A 13,796-nucleotide genomic window follows, 5' to 3' on the forward strand; every position below is an offset into this window, starting at 1 on the left:
GAAAGAGCCACCTCCTCTCCTGGCTGCCTGGCTGCTGTGGGTCTAAGTTCCAAGGACCCGCTTCATAGCTGCAGTTCTGAGATGGTAATCAGCTGAGCTGCAGGGTAGGGCCAGACCAGCCTGGAAGGAACCGGACAGGCAGTGGGCTGGGCTCCCGGGAAGTATGGCTGCTCAATCCCAGCCAGGGAAGAGGGAGGGCCAGGGATGAAGCAGAGTGGTACCTACACTAGCACTTCTGATGCCAGGTAAGCGCTTACTCTCTGGCACGTGCTCTCTCTCTCTCTAAACGCCAGCCCTGCTCTGACACTTCACGAATTTCCAGGCCAGGGGGGGCTCTCTCCTGGCAGCTCTTCTGGACTCCGTAAAATATCACGTTCAACTCTTGAGAGAAGCAGTGGGGTGGGTAATTCACAGCATAGAATGATACATAAATCCCTTAAATCTGTTCTGTAGGTGCTCTGAGTGTGTGTGTGTGTGTGTGTGTGTGTGTGTGTGTGTGTGTGTTTGGGACCAGGTATCAGCTAAACTCTGGATCCAAGAGGTCAGCAGTATAATCACTCAATTTACGGAGGAGAGTTTTGCCCACTTTCCAAATTCACCATGCATGATGTGGGTAATCCACCCACAGAAAAATCAAGAATTATGGTTAATAATTAATAATTCCATGGTGACTGTATATCGTGATGACTGGACAGAGCAGCTTCTCTCTCTCTCTCTCTCTCTCTCTCTCTCTCTCTCTCCCTGCAGGATTCCCAGGGGAGAAGAGAATTTCAGATGTCTCTCTCTCTCTCTCTCTCTGTCTCTCTCTCTGTCTCTCTCTCTCCCTGCAGGATTCCCAGGGGAGAAGAGAATTTCAGATGTCACCTATAGTAGTGGTTATCAAATATTGTTGATTGCAGTTGCCTGGGAAGCTTCAAAATGTAGATTCACAGGCCCCTACCAAACTTACTGAATCACAGTGCCCAGGTGGTGGGGCCCAGGAATGTGTATTAAAAAAACCCCTGTAGTGATGATCTGGATGATAAACTGGGTTTACGAGCCTGGTCTGTGTCCCTCAGATGGACAGGACATCTGCTGGCCTTCTCAACATGACTGTGTCTCCAGCTCTTTTTCTCTGTTGATGTGTTTGAATATGCCTGTCGCCTTCATCCTCCACACTGTAGCACACCAGCCATCAACTCGTCTGGGGGCAGCCCAAGACAGATTCACTAACATGCTGGGACTCCAGTCCTCAGAGCAGCTACCCCAGACCTTCCGGCTCCCATGCCTCTCCTTCCCTCCTGTCCGTGCTGCAAGGAGTGCTGGGTAGTGGGATGTTGGTGCCGCAGTGAGCAGAGAAGAAAAGGCCGCTGGCAGCAAGACCCGGGCATGCAACTCTTGGTTCAAGGAACCAGAAACGGTTCTCAGCTGCTAGATGGGGGCATCTAGTGCCTGCCCCAGAGTGGGCACCCCAAATTTTCTGTGGGATGGATGAAGGAATAAAAGGATCATTTCTAGGGCATTTAGAGGGGTCAGAGGGTAGGAAGACCCTAGCCAGGGTGGGGGTCGGAGGGTCTTTACCAGATTGTCCAGTTCTGGGTCATCGCTGAAGAAGGCTTTGTGCTCCTGCTCCTGCTGGTGGACAAAGTTCTCGATGTCCACATCAAAGCTGGCGGAGGTGATGCACTCAGAGCCCTGGGTGGCCTGCTCACATTTCTCAAACAGCAGCGTCAGGAGCGGGAAAAGAGGGTGCCTGCGGGGACATCAAGAACTCACACATGCGCACACGCAGAGACCCGCTGCTGGCTGGGCTCAGAAGCCACCAGGGCCCCTTTCCCACATTCCCATCACTCCTTCTCCCAAGGTCCTACTTCTTAAGAACATCCCGAGTCCCCACGCCAGCCTGGATGACAGCACTTCATACCCTGGCACGGAAGGATCCAGTCTCCTTGTTGCTGGGGCCTTAGAGGGCTCCGTTCCTCCCCACTGGGTGCCTAACACTTCTCTTTGGTCAGATAAGCTGCATGGATATTTGGTGAGAGATGATGGGTATAACTTATTTCAAAGAAATAAGTGTCCATTTCTGGGTCAGGGTCAACCCGGGAGGGAGATGTAGGAAGTATCCAGAAGAGTTCTGGGTATGAGCGGTAGTGCTTGGTCACAGACCCATTCGTGGCTGTCTGGAGCCAGCTGAGGGCCACAGATGTGCACACCTGTGTGTCTGCAAGTGTATGCAGGGGGATATGTGTGAGCTGGAATATTCACCCCACACGTGGTGGGCGGGTATCTCCACCTGTCCAGAGTCTGCTGACTGACTCAGTTTAGATCAGACACCCAGTTACATGTATAACATCTCCCTGCACCTTTCTATCGTCGTACACTTAGCACAACCGTGATTCGATGATTATCTGCATCACTGTTTTCTTCCAAGATTGCCCCTGTCGTAACGATCACTGTATCCTTAGGACCTTGCCCCACATGCTCATAGCAGGCACTTACTAAATATTTGGTGACTGATGACGAATCGGCAAATGAAGACAGTGTGAGTGTGAGTATGGGGTGGGTGGGCATCGTTCTGTGATGTATTATGTAAGCTGAAGTGCCTACCTGACTGGCTCTAAGGGTCTTAGCTTAGACGTCACCAACTCTGGGAAGCTTCCTTCACTGCCCCTGCCCCTGGCCTACGCTGATGGCTCTCTGAGCTGTTTGTTTTATTATCTGCCTTCCTCACCAGAATTCGAGCTATATGAGGGAGGAACCAAGCCCACCTTATTCATCACTGGGTGTCCTGAGTCTAGAAGAGGTATGTGGATCCCAATACATACTTGTTGCATATTGTATGTGTGTGTGCCATTTGTACTTATAAGTGCATATCGTTTTTGTTTCCCTGCAGCATGTGTGAACAATCAGGTCTTAGCATCCCAGCAAGCGTGCATGTGTTTGCACAGATTGTTGACCCTGGACCCTGCAGCCTCATTCCCTTCCACTATGATTCCAAAGAAAGCATCTGTCCATCCCTCTCTGGGCTCTCCTCTCCTGGTCCCTTGGGACCACACAATCTAGCTCTTTTCTTTTTGATTAAGCCCTGCTTCCTGGGAGAGGAGGAAGTATGTATGTTGAGCTTGGCTCCCAGGCCTCTGCCAACAGGGATATTCTAGTCAGTGTTGTCTGATAGAACTTTCTGCACTGATGGAAATGGTCTAGAATCTCTTCTGTCCAATATGATAGCCACTAATGACTGAAGCCAACAGACACTTGAAATATGACTGTGGTGCTTGCAACACTGAATTTTAAATTTATTTAACTTTAGCAATTTTAATGTAACTAGTCGCATGTGGCTGGTGGCTACCATATTGGAGAACACAGTAAGTCTTGAAAAGGAAAAAAGATCATGCTTTTTTCCTTCCAGTACACTATGAACACACCAAGAGAAAGACTGAATATCCAGCCTACACGGTGTTTGTATGTAGATGGGGGAACCCCTCACAGCCTGTATTGGGATTCAGGAATTCTGGGCAAAAAGACAGAAGGTGCTTAGTTCCATCGACACTCATACCTACACCTACTAGTCATTCTACTCAGGCTCAGGGGCAGTGGGGGGATGAGGAGACATAAATTCCTGCCTCCTATGAGCTGCTTGGCATGGCCGCCTGTCTCTAGACACCATCTCCCGACCCTTGTTTTGGGAGCTGATGTGTAAACATCTGGATCCCCAGAGTGCAGCCCAGGTTACAGTTTGGAGAGGAAAAAAGGGTCACTATCTAAGGATGGCGCATCTGCAGTCCCCAATTGCTAGAAGATCTATTCAGCCCGGCAGGAAGCCGGTAGGGAAAACAATGGGTTCGCTTACCCATCCGGTTGAAGACAAAGAGAAAACCAGGTGAAGGGGTTAAACTCCAGTGTAAGTCTTCATTTGCAGCCACTAATACCGCAGCATATTATAGTCTAATCTAACCTGATCCCAGTTTAATGCAAGATTCTCCTGGCCCTGAGTGGAATACCAAAGAAAGCCTCAGTGGCTGTAATTTAAGCAGAGCCCTGCAGTGGTTTAGCTGAGGGACATGAAAGGCAAATTCTAGACGGTGTTATGAATTATTGCGCCTTATGAACCTTCCTACTCTCAACAGATGCCTGCTGCCATTTAAACAGCCACTAGATCAATTAGGAATGAAAGGCACAAATCGACTCTGTACAAGGGCACTAAATTACCAGGAACTAATAATCCGCAGCATCGTGCCAGGTGCTGGGGGCGCAGCCCCCGCCCCAACCCCGCAGCAGCCGCCGGTCACTGCACATTCCTTTCTCACGGGTTGCAGGGAGGGTGGGCAGCTGCTGAATGGAGAGGGGATGGTCTCTGTGTGTGCGTGCATGTGCATGCGTGTGCACCAGGGCTCAATGTAGGCTGTCAATGAGAGCGAGTGTGAGTGTTGTGTAAGTGTTCCATCCTGTGTGTTTTTATGGTGTGTGTCGATACAGTGCGTCTATGCGGAATGTGTGCACATATGGGTTGTGTGTATGAAAGTGGGGTTCAGATTTTGCGTGCTGTGAGTACAGTGTGCACATGCCCCATGTTGTATGCAGTGTGTGTGCACGCGTTCTGTGTTATCTGTATGCGGTATGTGTGAGGGGATTGCGTGTTCTGTGTACACAGCATGGATGCCATGAGGGGTGGGGAGGAGGGAATCTGCCAGTGATGGAGTCTCCCAGCACTAGAGTTCGGGTAGGTGGGGAGAGTAGTCTTCTTCGCCACTGTCCTTGCCCCTGCAGGGCAGAGAGTAGTCTGGGAAGGCCTCTCTGAGGAGGTGACATTTAAGTTAAGCTTCAAATGATGGGGAGGCAGTCATGCAAAGATCTGAGGGAAGGCCATTCCAAGCAGGAAAAAAAGCAAAACACTAAAGATAGGAATGAGCCTGGCACATTTCTAGAACAAAATCCAGATGAGTGTGTGTGGAGCAAGGTAGGCAGGATGGGAATAGAGGGAGATGAGGTTGAAGAGGTAAGCAGGTGTGGTGGAGGCACTGTCACACGCGCGGGGAACAATGTGCATTTCTATGCGGAGCCACAGCAGGGGCCCTTTTTATAAATTTCTCACTTCCAGGTGTCAGATCTCCCCAGAGTGTGTGTGTGTGTGTGTGTGTGTGTGTGTGTGTGTGTGTGTGTGAGTGTGTGTATCTGGAATGTTTTCTGTGGCTTTTGCTATCTCTCGGAAGGAAACATACTTTCTGTCGCCACCTCCCCTCAACCCCCCATTTAACCAGGGGCCCCTGGAGCACAGAACAGACCTCATGGACACTGGGATGGCCACCTCTCTCCAGCCCCTCCCCGCCTGGGCCACACTACCAGCTCCCAAATCACTCTTCTCATATACCTACACTCCCCAGGCTCCTGCTTCTGCTCACTCTGATCCCTGGATCCCTGAGCCCAGGGGCTCAGATGGCACCTGAGCTTGCCCACAGCTTTTCTGTGACTGATAGCCAGTGTCAGTGGGCTGCCTGTAGCTCCCATGCTCTATCTGCCCGGATCCCTCGATAAACCCAGACTGCTACCTGTTATCTGCTACCTCAAGCGTGGGGATAGGTGAGACGCTGTGCACCACATCCTGAGAAACCAGCTGTTTCCCAGTGACCCAGCTGGGTTCCGTGGCTGCAGTCATGCCATGGGCTCCTCTAAGGCTGTTCCCAGCCCGGTTCCCGGCCCCTTTCCCAGTTGTCCAGACTATGCGCTAACCTATACTTCTAAGCTTCCCTCCAACATCACCCTAGAAGGCTGGAGATGAGGCCGGAAGTCTTCCAATAGAGTCCTTTCCAATAGCCCTTGATGCAGGCTTGGAGTGGGGTGGGGTGGGCAGGGACCATGGGAGCTGGGGATCTTAACCACCGGGGAGATGAATGGTCCTGTCTGAACCGGGCAAGGGATGGGAAGAAGGATTTCCAGTTAGGTGTGGGATTTGCTTCTTTATTCTTGGCCTTCCCTGAACTTCCATGTGTCCAACTACAATGGGTTTTAAGGAGTTCCTCTTCATGCTGTCCAGATCTGTTCCATTGTAGATCAATACCCTTCAGAGGCTAGAAGTAAGAATGTGGAAACCCAGTCCCCAGTGCCCAGACGATGATGAACAAGATATGAAAGATGGTCATTAGACTTTATTTCCAAAGAGCGGAGGACATTTGACCTCCATAAGAGCTCACCTTCTCCCTCCCAGATCTTTCTCCGCTCTTCTCTCCGTCGCCTCCTGTCTGACCGCCCCCTCCACCCCAATCTCTCTTAAGCCGTTCAAAATTTGGAGGAAATAAATCTCACTGCACTAATTCAGTGAGAGTTTGAGCCTCGTCAGTGCAGAACAAATAAAAGGAGTGAACTGGCATGACATTTTACTGCAGAAGAGAGGTCGTTTCCAGCCACTAATAAAAAGGATTTGACACAGACTAATAAAGAGAAATGAATTTCTCTAATGGCCTAATTTAGCACATTCAGCACTGTGCCTCTGCCTGGGTGCTGGGGGGCGGGGGGAGCCGTGAGTGCCGACGGAGCCAGGAGCAGGGGAGATGCATGGCGAGGAGAGGGGAAGGAGAGATGATCTCAAATAACATTTTATTATTTCTTTTCTCTTTTCTCAGTCCCTACCCCCACCCCCAACCTCATCACCTCTCCTCAGGAGCATCTGAACCAAAATCAAGCTCAAGATATGCAGTTTCTGTTAACGATCCAAAGAAATAAAGAACCCCTCTCCACAGACTTGCAGTCTTGTGCTAGCTTAAGAAGGTGATTAAACCGGATGTGTTGATTTCTACAGGGGTTTAAGCCATCGTTTGGTTTAATTACTTCTGACATTTCTGCCTTCGCGTTTTTTACATCACCCATTTGCTGGCCTGCAATGCCCAGTTTGGGCTGCCCCCCAGAGAGCAGATTGAAGACAAGGCAGGATTTTGGCTGAAGCCCTTTGGTAGTGGTGAACATCACCCTCTCTCTAGCCGCAGAGAGGCTGAGCCACCCCTCGCTCAAGCCCAGGTTTTTCTTCAGGGCAAGGCAATCCCCCTAACCTGCCCCTCTCCCCGGTGAGGCTTCTGAGAGCCTCAACACAGCCCATCTTATTCTTCTCTACCTCAGGACAGATCTTCTATTCTATTCTATTCTATTCTATTCTATTCTATTCTATTCTATTCTATTCTATTCTATTCTATTCTATTCGTTTCCTTTCCTTTCCTTTCCTTTCCTTTCCTTTCCTTTCCTTTCGTTTCTTTCTCTTCCTTCCCTCCTTCCTTCCTTTCTCTTCCTTCCTTCCTTCCTTCCTTCCTTCCTTCCTTCCTTCCTTCCTCTCTTTCTTTCTTTCTTTCTTAGATTTATTTATTTTTGAGAGAGAGAGAACGTGCCAGTGGGGAAGAGGCAGAGAGAGAGAGGGACAGAAGATCCGAAGCGGGCTCTGCGCTAACAGCAGTGAGCCCGATGCAGGGCTCGAACTCATGAACTCTGAGATCGTGAACTGAAGTTGAAGTTGGATGCTCAATCCACGGGACCACCCAGGTGCCCCAAGACAGATATTCATAACATAAATTGTCCTGATAGGTTTCTCTAACACTTCTAAAGGCCTCCAGGGATGGAGACCACCACTTCCTCGGTAATTCGCATACTTGTACTTAACTTCAAGTTCCCCTATAAGGCTGAAGCTTGTTAAAAGGATTCAAGAAAAGACAGTTGGACCCTTTTCTGTTTCTCTTCCTTCCCCTCCTTGGACAACCTAGGTTTTCGGAAAACAAACAAACAAACAAACACAACTTTTTAACATTTCTTTCTGCTTAGAGGGCCAGAAATACAGAAGCAGAGGCAGGAAAAAGTTAGAAGGAATGTAAAAATATAGAGCTTCAGGGAAAGTAACATGCAAAGAACACAAGAGAAAGAGAATAGATATGTAGATGGAAACAGAGCACTGCAGACTGGGGGGAAGGGGGGCGAGGATGGTCACACGCAGGGAGGCACGTTAGTGTTGAGTTCTCTTTCTGGGTGATAAACCTTGTGATTCACAGTCATGCCACTCTGTCACTTCTGAGCCTCTCAGCCATCCCTTCCCTTGTGACCTTGGCCAGGACTGCAGACCTCAATTATGGGTCCAGCCAAGTGTGTGGCAGCCTGCCTGGCTATCCACCTCTTCTCCCTGTCATTGACCTTGGAGCCCCTAGGCCTGTCCTGCACCTCACCTCACAGTCCAGACTCATTCAGCTAGGGGGAAGATGGACAGAGGAGGCTCAATGTTGGCTCTCACCCCCCTCCCTGAGCCCTGGCTATGTCTTCCAAAGGGAACAGAGGTCAGAGCCTCCAAGGCCTGGATGGGATGAGGGATGGACGGTTCAGAGGATGGAATGATTGGCAGGAGAGCAAAATTTCTGGTGGAGATTTTCAGTGATGAGCCAGTGGGACAAGAGGCCTGGTCAGGGTCTGACTGCTGCAGAGGATATTAGTCTACTGGCCAGTGAGGTGGGGTAAGGTGGGAACAGTAGTGACCAGGCTGACTCTCCAGCTATCCCACCTAGTCTCCACCCATAAACACAGGGCAGGTCTTGAATTACCAAAGACTCGACCCCCTGGAAAGTCCACCCAGGCACTGGCATTTTGATCCTTTATTTCTAGTGCCCTAGGTCAGAGGTCACAAGAATCACAGAATCATAGACAATACCCTGGAGTCACTTTCCAGGACAGCCCCCTGTCTTTTCCTTGGGCATCTATTCAGAGCAGAAGCCCATTACAAGTATTCGTGTTGTTTCGCTCTAGTGAAATTTCTCTCGGAGGCTAATGAAATAAAGTTCACGTCCTCAGATGAACGTTCCAGGTACATCAGGTGTGGCCTCAGACTTCTGTATTTTTTCTCAACAGACTGAGCAGAGAATGTGCTGTTGGACAGACAGCAGGTGCACTCTGGCCCCCTTGTCTTTTCACTCACCGCCTTCACAGACTCAGGGAAACTGGACTCCCAGCACTAGCCTTTGTTCCTGCTGTTCCTAGCACCTCAACTGGGTTCCTGGGTCTCTGCCTGTCCTTCTAATAATCTTCAGAATCCATCTCAAGATACCACCCACTCTACCACGGCTTCCTGGTGGGTCTCGCCAGTGAGAAAAACCATTGCTTCCTCTGAACCATCCTGGGAAATGTTTTGGGGTTTGTATCTTGACCTCACTCACACTTTAGGGTGAGAAGCTCCGTGGTGTGAGATAAGCACAGATTTCAGAGTGAGACGGTGGGTGTGCCTTTGGGGGCAAGTTACTGAATTTTTCTGAACCCCAGTTTCCTCCTTTATAAAACAGGGATAGCATCACCTACCACGCAGGTTATGGTAAGGATTAAATGAAGAAACACGTAGAGCGTCTGGCACTTAGTAAGCTATCAATTAATGCTTGTTCCACTTCCCTGGAAAGGTGTGTGGGCACCTTTTTTATTCAGAGCAACATTGACACCATCGGCTCCAATACATTTCTATTCCCATATCCACTGACTCATTTGGCAGGGAAAACAACCCCACGTGCCAATTCAAATAGGCACAGAAAGAGGAGGAGGAGAGGCAACGTACAATTTATCAGAACTCAGAACCTCTTCTTCTTTTTTTTTTTAACCAAAAAAGCACTGCCAGTAAGAATTTATTTTTATTTCCCTTATGACACTCATTAAATTCTACTAACTATAGTTGTTTGTGCACAGATCTGTCTTCCTCACTATGTGGTGAACTGCTCTGGTCCACGAACTCATCTGATCTCTTTCTGAATTCCCAAGGGTCATGCACAGTGCCTGGCACACAACAGAGGATCAATAAATATCTGGTGAATTAATGAGTGGGAACAGAGGAACTATGGGAAGGAAGGTTCTAAGACACAATCCTAAGGTTCTTTTGGGCTCAGAATCCATCTCTATAGCAAGACTCAGATAAAACGTTGCCATCTGGCAGCTTCTAGCTACAATGGTTACAAAAGGACCTGCCTTCCTTGGGCTCTGCTGGGTGTGTGTGGGGTGGGGGCTGGCGGGGTCCTGGAGGGAGGGGGGTTAGTGTGAAGGAAGAGCTCGCCCAGCCCTCCATTTCTCCTCCCCTCGAAGGCACCAGATGGAGAGAGCAGAGTGGGGTGGGGGAGAACGAGCCAGCAGCTCCTGGTTGGATATATTTTTACTTCAGGTGTGACGTTGAAACCATGCGGGTGTATTTTTAGTCCTGCCTAGTGGGTGGTGTGTTCGCCTGGGTTGCCTTGGAGAGGACTTCTTCTTGTTGCTAAATTGGAATCGCATCTGCTAGGGCTCCTGGGCTCCAACCGGCTCTCCTCCCCCAGGTGGGCGGATAGGTCCATTCTTGGCAAGGGTGGGGCCCAGGTCAGGCCTCAGTCGGCTACGTCCCCATCCCTTCGTGACACCACCTCCCACACCCCTGCCTTCTGGCACATTAAAAATAAAAATAATAATAATAATAACAAATGTGAAATCTCAACAAAGTGATTGTAAAGGCTAGTCTGCAAGGGCAGGAATACAAACCACCTAAAAGTTGAGATCTGTGGGGATCCCATGTTCAACCCTTTCGTTTTACGGAGAGGTGACTCAGGCACAGAAAAGGGAAGTGTCTCGCCCAAGGTTAGCTAGCGAGAAGCAGTCAGAGCTTCTGTCCAAGTCACCAGAGATTGATCTCCAGCAAGCATACAAAGTCTAGGGGAAGGGGTGTTGTGGGGAAGGAGCTCTGTCCATTCCGCCTTGGTCACTGGCGATGACTAAACACACACCCACACACGCTTTGTGGCCCTCTGTAAGTTACAAAGTGTTTCCATGTGCTTATTGCATTCAAATGCTCAATATTCTTATTCCCATTGCACCAATTAGCAAACTGTGGTGAAGTAATGATATTAAGCTAGTAAGTGGCTGAGTCGAGATTTAAATCTGGGAATCCAAACTCCAAATTTTGCGCTCCCCACCTCCTATCTGTTATTTTTGAACCATTATCGGAATCACTTCCTCCTCCCCGCTTTCTCTCTTTTTCTCTTCTGTCCTTGAGTCATATGTGTCCTTGGGGTCACAGAACTGACCTGCCATGTTTACCCTTCGAGCATCAAGATCACTGCAGCACAAGAGAATCTCCATCTTATCGAAGGAGTTTCCAAAAGAATCTTCTCTCATGATAATAATACTTCTGTGTGTTTGGAGAGGGCTTCCACATCTCTACAGCTCTTTCAGTTTCTCATCTGATGCCTACCGTGTGAGGTAGGACAAGCTTATCTAAAGAGGTTAAATGATTTGCCCAATGATAGAGTAAGAATTGAGACTGAAGGCTTAGTCTTATGTTCTCTCCACCTGACCACGAAATGGACTAGAGCTTGAGAAAATCTGAGAGTGGCGTCATGGTTAAAAGAAAGGCAAGGGGCGCCTAGGTGGCTCAGTCACTTGAGCATCCTGCTCTTGACTTCGGCTCGGGTCACAATCTCATGGTTCTTGGGATCGAGCTCCATGCTCAGCACAGAGTCTGCTTGGGGTTCTCTTTCTCCCTCTCCCTCTGCTCCTCACCCCTGCTTACTCACGTTCTCTCTCAAAATAAATAAATAAACATTAAAAAAATTTTTAAATGTTTTTTTTACATTTATTTATTTTTGAGAGACAGAGAGAGACAGAGCACAAGTGGGGGAGGGGCAGAGAGAGGGAGACACAGAATCCTTAGCAGGCTCCAGGCTCCGAGCTGACCGCACAGAGCCCGACGCGGGGCTCGAACTCACAAACCATAAGCTTGTGACCCGAGCCGAAGTCGGACGCTCAACCAACAGAGCCACCCAGGCGCCCCGACGTTTTTTAAAAATTTAAAAGAAGGGCAAAACCGGCTCAGTCCAGCCCTGGTGAGAAGCCCCTGGCCACGTGAGCCCTCAAAGCCCCAGCCTGCCGGCCTTCCTCCTATTCCACTCCGCCTGGTTCACAGCAGCAGGAGGCCCAATTGCTGGCTATCTTCCCCCTTAAACGAGGGACAGATCCAGTCTAGTACGTATCACAGTAACTACTCACAAATGCAGCCACCGTTCACCGTGAGCCTTCTACGTGGCAAGCACTGTCGGCTGTTAGCATTGGTTATCTCCTTTAATCCTAACACAACCTTGTGAGGATAAAAGTCGGTGGGTTCCAGGCTCTTCATATCTTATCAGCGTGCCTTATCTTGGTGGGGTACCTGGACTTCTCGGCTGTGCCTGGGCCAGGCCGGTGAGCTATGGAAGCAGCAGGACCCACACTGCCTCTCAACACGGCATACCTGCTCCCTGGACCCGACAGCTGCAGCCCCCGTGCCTGCCAGCAGCATGTGCAGAGGCCGTGCGTGGGCTGGGGGCCCTCCAGATGCCGGCAGGAGGGGCCGAGAACAGGCTTTGCCTGGTGCCCGGGGAGAACTGAGCATGGTTTTACTTTCAGATTATGGCTCCAACAGGATCGCTCCCCTGACTATAGTCAACAACTGAAATGTTATCTCTGATGCCAGTGAATCCAACTGCTTCCAAGAGCAGGGAGTCGGCTGGAGCCCCCAGCCCAGAGAGCCCAGCCCAGAATGCAGCCAGGAACATCTGCTCCCGGCATCTAGTCTAGAAGCCCTAGCCTGAAGCATCTGGTCCTGACTTTTCTGCTTGGAATGGCTGAACTTCTCCCACATCTTTCTCAGGCCACCTCGCCCAGCACATTCCAGAAATGACCAAGCACAGTGCCAGGGAAGGCATAGGGTTAAGCCCCAGGGTCAACTCACTGGAGCCAGGACACCCTTTGGTCACAAGGTGGAAGCCTTCCCTCAAAAACACTTCATCAGGACGTGCCAGTTCCCAGGGTCCTTCCTGGCCAAGCAGCTGCTAAGGAGGACAGTCACAAGAGGACCCAGCCCCTCTGTCCAGCCCCCAAACCTCGGGGGTCCCTCCCACCCCATTTACCAGCTCAGCTATCATTCCCCCTGGGTTTCACCTCCCTGGGGAAAAGCAGTGCAACTCTCCCACACTGCACTGTGGTCAGAAGGCTCGCAGTCAATTCCACAAATACTTTTTGAGTCCATACTATGTGCCAAGTTTCTATTAGAGCCGCTCTCTATGTCTATCTTTCTCCTACTCCCTGGGCTGGTTCTTCTTTATTCAAAACCCCTCTTGGAACTTAACACGACGCTTGACACATAGCAGAGCTCACTACACATTTAACTGAATTGCAAGATAGACACCTCTTGACTGGGGCGTCCTTTCCAGTCCTGCCTCTGGCTGCCTCGCCTCTCAGCATTTCTAGCATCTTCTAGCCTGACCAACCCCTGCTTGCATTTCCCCAAACATCTGACAGCCGCTAACATCTACAGAGCGCTCACCAAATGCGGGATTCTTTACTAAATACGTAATGTGCATTCTCTCATGGGTTCCTCACAACAACCCCGATGAAGAGATAATACCGTTTTCCAGATGAGGAAATCGAGGCCCAGAAAGGCTTGGTGCCTAGGGCGGTGCCAGAATGTAAACGCAGGTGATCTAAATGTAAAGGCCCATTTCCTAACCCCGAATTCCACCCCGCTGAATGCACCAGATGGCTTCCCATCCTGAACACGCCATGGGGACACATGCTGGCCCCTCTTGCTTCAAACAATCTCACCCCATCCCCACCCCACGCAGCAAACACTGATCTGTGTGTCAGGTATTATCCCGTATTCTCTAATTTTAGTCTAGCTATTACTATTTTCTTTTTTACAGTTGAGAAAACAGAGGCTCGGAGAGATTAACTCACCCAAGGTGACAAAGCTAGCGATCACCAACTCTATTTCTAGGGCTCGTGGCACGGCCCAGCATGGCCATTCTTCTGCATTTACACCTCTA

General features: G+C 49.9%; 1 protein-coding gene across 10 annotated transcripts in view; it reads right to left on the reverse strand.

Annotated features, from left to right (window-relative positions):
- The window catches only part of PKNOX2 (PBX/knotted 1 homeobox 2), a 315,397-nt gene that overhangs the window by 44,502 nt on the left and 257,099 nt on the right, over positions 1 to 13,796 (reverse strand). For all 10 annotated transcript variants that reach the window (XM_060605135.3, XM_078432921.2, XM_060605139.3 and 7 more), the window contains one exon: positions 1,561 to 1,732. In XM_060605135.3, coding sequence (XP_060461118.1) covers positions 1,561 to 1,732 — 172 coding nt within the window. The remainder of the gene's footprint in view (positions 1 to 1,560; positions 1,733 to 13,796) is intronic.

This window comes from Panthera onca, chromosome D1 (assembly GCF_046562875.1).
Source record: "Panthera onca isolate mPanOnc1 chromosome D1, mPanOnc1 haplotype 2, whole genome shotgun sequence".
Classification (NCBI taxonomy): Eukaryota; Metazoa; Chordata; class Mammalia; order Carnivora; family Felidae; genus Panthera; species Panthera onca.